Raw genomic sequence first — 6351 nt, forward strand, 5'->3', positions numbered from 1 at the left:
GTGAACCAACAATCCACCATTCAGCCTGGAGATCTTGGATCCATCATTCGTTAACAGCAGGTATTCTGCCTGCTGACCTTGAGCTCGTCAGTCCCTGAAGCTGCGTGAGTAGGGAAAAGCCTCCAGCTTGACGTTTGATCCAAGAACTTGGGACTTGCCAACTTCTCTAAGTGTGTGAGCCACTTTCCTAAGATCAATTTCTTTCTCTGCAGGTATATATAAGCTTTACTGGTTTTGCTTCTCTAGAGAACCCAGCCTAACACATATATTGTGCATAGATGTGACTTTAAGCATTGTTATTCACCTACTGTAATTTGGAGAACACATTGCTTCCTTCTAGTTTTGCTGTTCAATTGGTTAAGCAGGAGTTCAATTCCTTTAATTTGAAATCTAACTTGCGTCAGCCATTGTGTGACACCCTACCTATTATTACCATAAAACGATGTTTTCTCTATAACTACACTGAACTACATTCACATAGCACATAACAATATTGATTCCTCCTTCTGCGGGGGGCGGGGCATCAATGCTATTTATCTTGTGATTATTGGCAGAAAATTAAAGCCCAGCACTTCAAGGGCAGTAAGTCCCTCAGACTGTAAGACCTGCCACCTAGTAAAGCTCTTAGATGATACAAACTAAGAATGGAGGCAGGGTTCCTGTGTAGTTCAAATGTTAAAGTGCTGGGCTGCTAATTGAAAGGCCAGAGGTTCAAGTCCACCCAGCAGCACTTTAGAAGACAGACTTGACAATCTAGTTCTAAAACATAAGCCACCGAAAACCCTATGGAGCACAGCTCTCCTCGGACACACAGGGTCACCGTGAGGGGGAAGCAACCCAACAGTAACTGGTTAACGGTTAAGAATGTAACACTGGGAGAGTGTTGGCTTAGAGGGCACTGAGTTTATGTTAATGTTGGTAGAATGATTTGGAAAAAGAGAGCAAGAGTGGTAGCATAACTTGAAAAATGTAATCAATGTTACTGAATTGTACATGTAGAAACGGTTAAGATGGGGTATATGTTTTACGTGTACTTTCACCAAAAACAAAAATAAGAATGGAGGTATCATGTCACCGGGAAAAGAAGACTAAAATCAGAAACCCTGAAAACAACTTCCACCTCTGCCCCTAACCAGCCCTGTGACTTCAGGAAGGTAATTAAGTTAAACTGAGAATAATGTTTCCCTTGCCTACCTCACAGAGTTGAATTTTGGGAATCATATACGTAAACTGGTACAACCCCTTTGTAAAGCAGTAACAGAGACCACTTTATATGCCTAAATATGTCTTCAAGGCATATACTGGTATGACCAGCACCAGCACCAGTTGATTCTAACTCATGGTGCCCCTGGTGCTTCACAGAACTGTGCTCCATAAGGTCTTCATTGCTGTGCCCACTGAGCAGCAGATGCCAGGCCTTTCCTCAGAGGGGCCTCCAGTTAAGTCCAAACCACCAACCTTTCAGTTAGTAGCTGAGGATTTAACCACCTGCACCACCCAGGGATTCCTGTTTATTTCACAAAAGCCCTAAAGTTCATGCCTTTTAAATAACCAATTGCAAAAATGTTTACAATATGACCTTAAATGAAAATAGACTATAAAACATTAAGTATCCTATGCCTGCAACTATGTAAAATATACATGTGGACAAACACTTGTGTCAAGACAACGGGAGTTAAAAGCACTTTCCTTTATTATCATTATTATTATTTGTCTTTAAGCTTATGTTTGTTAATTGAAAAACAGTTTTTAAATAACATATAAACATAAAGGCAGTTTTTTTCAAAACATCCCATTTATTCTTCTTACCTGAAGTCCCCAGCTGTGAACTTGGCCTCAGCGAGCGAAAATGCAGCTTCTCTCATCACCTCTCCCATCAACATTTTCGTCTGAAAAAGCATAAACCAACAGATTCAATCAAGTTTCTTACAAGGAAAAATCATATCATAATTATGTTTCTTTGATAACCATCAGTATTTTATGTTTAATGTGCATATAAAAATTAATTTAATCATAATATTGTTGTTGTTGTTAGGTGCCATCAAGTCAGCTCTGATGCATAGTGACCATATGTACAACAGAACAAAATACTGCCCAGTCCTGTGCCAACCTCACAATCCTTGCTATACCTGAGCCCATCGTTGCAGCCACTGTATCAATCCATCTCGAGGGCCTTCTCCTTTTTCATTGGCCCTCTACTTTACCAAACATGATATCCTTCTCCAGGGAATGGTCCTTCTGACAACATGACCAAAGTAGGTGAGACGAAGTCTGGCCATTCTTGTTTCTGAGGAGCATTCTGGCTGCACTTCTTTCAGGACAGATCTGTTCAATCTTTTGGCAATCTTTTGGCAGTCAATACTTTCAATATTCTTCACCAACACCACAACTCAAAAGCATCAACTCTTCTTTGGTCTTCCTTGTTCACTATCCATCTCTCACATGCTATGAGGCAACTGAAAATACCATGGCTTGGGTTAGGTGCATGTAACTTCAAGTAATCCTTACTTTCAGCAAGTTGTGTCATCTGCATATTGCAGGCTGTTAATGAGTCTTCCTCCAATCCTGATGCAACACTCTTTTTCATCTAGTCCAGTTGCTCAGAATATGTGCTCAGCATACAGACTGAATAAGTATGGTGAAAGGATACAACCCTGATGCACTCCCTTCCTGATTTTAAACCATGCAAACATATTTGCTGTTCAGCACTTTAAAGAGTCTTCTGGAGCAGATATGCCCAGTGTAATAACATCATCTGATGTCTGGACTGCTGCTTCCACTGGTGTTGATTGTGGAAACAAGTCATATGAAATCTTTTAACAACTTCAATCTTTTCTCCAGTTATTATCATGCTGCTTATTGGTCCAGCTGTGAGGATTTTCACTTTCTTTATATTGAGGTGTAATCCATACTGCAGACTGCAATCTTTAATCTTCATTAGTAAGAACTTCAAGTAATCCTCACTTTCAGCAATCAAAGTTGTATCGTCTGCATATCGCAGGTTGTTAATAAGTCATCCTCCAATCCTGATGCCACGCTCTTCTTCATACAGTCCAGCTGCTCAGAATATGTGCTCAGCACACAGACTGAACAAGTATGGTGAAAGGATACAACCCTGACACAATCCCTTCCTTATTATAAACCATGTAATATCCCCTTGCTCTGTTTGAATGACAGCCTCCTGGTCTATGCACAGGTTCCTGATGAACACAATCAAGTGTTCTGGAATTCCCATTCTTCTCAATGTTATCCACAATTTGTTACGATCCACACAACCAAATGCTTTTGCATAGTCAATAAAACACAAGTAAACATCTTTCTGGTATTCTTTCCTTTGAGCCAAGATCCATCTGACATCAGCAATGATATCCCTGGTTCCACATCCTCTTCTGAATCCAGCTTGCATTTCTGGAAGTTCTCTGTCAGTATATTGCTGCAACCATTTTTGAATTATCTTCAGCAAGATTTTACTTGTGCACGATATTAATGAAATTGTTCGATAATTTCCACATTCTGTGGGATCACCTTTCTTTGGAATGGGTACAAATATGGATCTTTGTCAGTCAGTTGGCCAGGTAGCTGTCTTCCAAATTTCTGGGGATAGACAAGTGAGTGCCTCCAGCGTGGGATCCACGTATTGAGACATCTCAATGGTATTTTGTCAATTCCTGGGGCCTTGTTTTTGGCCAATTCCTTCAGCGCAGCTTCGACTTCTTCCTTCAGTACCATTGGTTCTTGAACATATGCCACCTCCTAAAATGGATGAACATTGGCCAATTCTTTTTGGTATAGTGACTCTGTGTATTCCTTCCATCTTCTTTTGATGTTTCCTGCATCATTCAATATTTTGCCCACAAAATATTTCAATATTGCAATTCAAGGCTTGAACTTTTCCCTCAGTTCTTTCAGCTTGAGAAATGTTGAGCACGTTCTTTCCTTTTGGTTTTCTAACTCCAGGGCTTTGCACGTTTCATTTTAATGACTGACTTTGTCTTCTGGAGCAGCTCTTTGAAAATTTCTGTTCAGGTCTTTTATCTTGTCATTTCTTCCATTTGCTTTAGCTACTCTCCATTCAAGGGCAACTTTCAGAGTCTCTTCTGACATCCATCTTGGTCTTTTCTTCCTTTCCTGTGTTTTTAATGACCTTTTGCTTTATTCGTGGATTATGTTCTTGATGTCATCCCGCAATTCCTCTGGTTTTCAGTCACTGGTATTCAATGCATCAAATCTATTCTTTAGATAGTCTCAAATTACAGGAGAGATATAATCAAGGTCATATTTTGGCTCTCATGGACTTGTTTTAACTGTCTTCAGCTTCAACTTGAACTTGCATATGAGCAACTAATGGTCTGTTCCACAGTCAGATCCTGGCCTTGTTTTGGCTGAAGATACTGAGCTTCTCCATCACCTCTTGCCACAGATGTAGTCAATCTAACTCCTATGTACTCCATCTGGTGAAGTCCACACGTATAGCCATTGTTTGTATTATCGAAAAAAAGGTATTTGCAATGAATAAGTCATTGGTCTTGCAAAATTCTATCATGCGATCTCCAGAGCTATTTCTATAAGGCCGTATTTTCCAACTACCAGTGATTCTTCTTTGTTTCCAACTTTTGCATTCCAATAACCGGTGATAATCAACACATCTCGAGTGCATGTCTGGTCAACATGCAGAAGTTGGTAAAAATATTTAATTTCCTCATCTTTGGCTTTGGTGGTTGGTGCACAAATTTGAATATCAGTAGTATTAACTGGTATTCCTTGCAGGCATGTGGATATTAAGCTATCAGTGACAGCACTGTACTTCAGGATAGATCTTGAAACATTCTTTGTGACAATGAATGCCACACCATTCCTCTTCAATTTGTCCTTCCCAGCACAATCACATGGTTGTCTGACTAAAAATGGCCAAAACCAGTCCATTTCAGCTCACTAATGCCTAGGATATTGCTCTTTATGTGTTCCATCTTTTTTGACAACTTCCAATTTTCCTAGATTCATACTTCATACATTCCATGTTCCGATTATTAATAGATGTTTGCAGCTGTTTCTTCCCACGTTGAGTCATCCCATATCAGCAAATGCAGGTCCTGAAAGCTTTGCTCTATCCACATCATTAAAGTTGGCTCTACTCTGAGGAGGGAGTTCTGGTAGCATAGTGCCTAAGGCACCTGACAGCTAACCAGAAAGCTGGTGGTTCAAACCCACCAGCCACTCCTCGGAAGGAAGGTGGGGCAATCTACTTCTGTAGTGATACTGCCTCGGAAACCCAAGGAGGGGCCACTATGAGTCGGGTCCGACTCGATGGCATATAACAACAACAACAACTACCCTGAGGAGGTAGCTCTTCCCCAGTCGTATTTTGAGTGCCTTCTGACCTGAGGGGCTCATCTTCTGGCACTGTACTGGACAATGTTTCAGTAGTTTTCATCAAGTTTTCCAGTAATATATGAAACAGTGTTTCACTGCTATTTATATGGTTTTCACTTGCCAATTCTTTGAGAAGTGGATGGCCCCTTCCATCTTCCCAGTCTTAGTCTAGAAGTTCTGCTGAAACCTGTCCACCACGGGTGACCCTCCTGGTATTTGAAATACCAATGGCATAGCCTCCAGCCTCACAGCAACACATAAGCCACCACAGTACGACAAACTGACAGACGAATGGTGGTTGATAATGATAGTGACAAAATAAAACTTCCCAATTTTGCCTGAACATTTTTGGTTATGGTCACCAACAATGTAGCAAAACCATGAGTTTTATAAGTTTTATAAGTAAAACATCAGAATAAACACATCAGTAGAAAACTATGAAGCTTTATTGAAGGACCCATCTTATTCTTTAATGGGTACATGTTGATTTGCCCAAAATAATCCTTATTTTAATCTCTTAATCTCTTTAAACTCTTCCAAAAGAAAAGAAAAACTGCGGTAGGTGGGTGGGGAGTTGCCTTACCGGTATTAAAATGTACATCTATGATAAGGAAATATGTTTGACACTAGTACAGATAAGTGAATGAAATAGAACAGAGAGTTCAGAAACAACCCCAAGTATACACGGAAACATAGTAAGGAGAACATTCAATTGGCCATCCATCTGCAAATGACAAAATTAAATTGCCATCTCCCATCATACCCCCAAAATTACAAATACACTAAAATAAAGGTTTAAAAAATGTATAAAATAATAAAATATAGAATATTTCTAATATTTTACCCGAAGTTTTATGCAGGAAGAGGCTAATAGATTTGACCAAACAAAAATTAAGATATTATTTTTTAAAAAATGTTAAATGACTTAGTGTTTTAGACAGTAGCCCTCCCCCAAAAAAAGAATATATAGAGAGACAGATA

At 39.6% G+C, this 6351-nt stretch overlaps 1 protein-coding gene across 1 annotated transcript in view; it reads right to left on the minus strand.

Annotated features, from left to right (window-relative positions):
- The window catches only part of ATP6V1D (ATPase H+ transporting V1 subunit D), a 19548-nt gene that overhangs the window by 6123 nt on the left and 7074 nt on the right, over positions 1–6351 (minus strand). The window contains exon 3 of the mRNA XM_007942301.2: positions 1810–1889. Within this exon, the coding sequence (XP_007940492.1) occupies positions 1810–1889 (80 nt within the window). The remainder of the gene's footprint in view (positions 1–1809; positions 1890–6351) is intronic.

This window comes from Orycteropus afer, unplaced genomic scaffold, assembly GCF_000298275.1.
Source record: "Orycteropus afer afer isolate SDZICR_OR568_19922 unplaced genomic scaffold, OryAfe1.0 scaffold00088, whole genome shotgun sequence".
Taxonomy (NCBI): Eukaryota; Metazoa; Chordata; class Mammalia; order Tubulidentata; family Orycteropodidae; genus Orycteropus; species Orycteropus afer.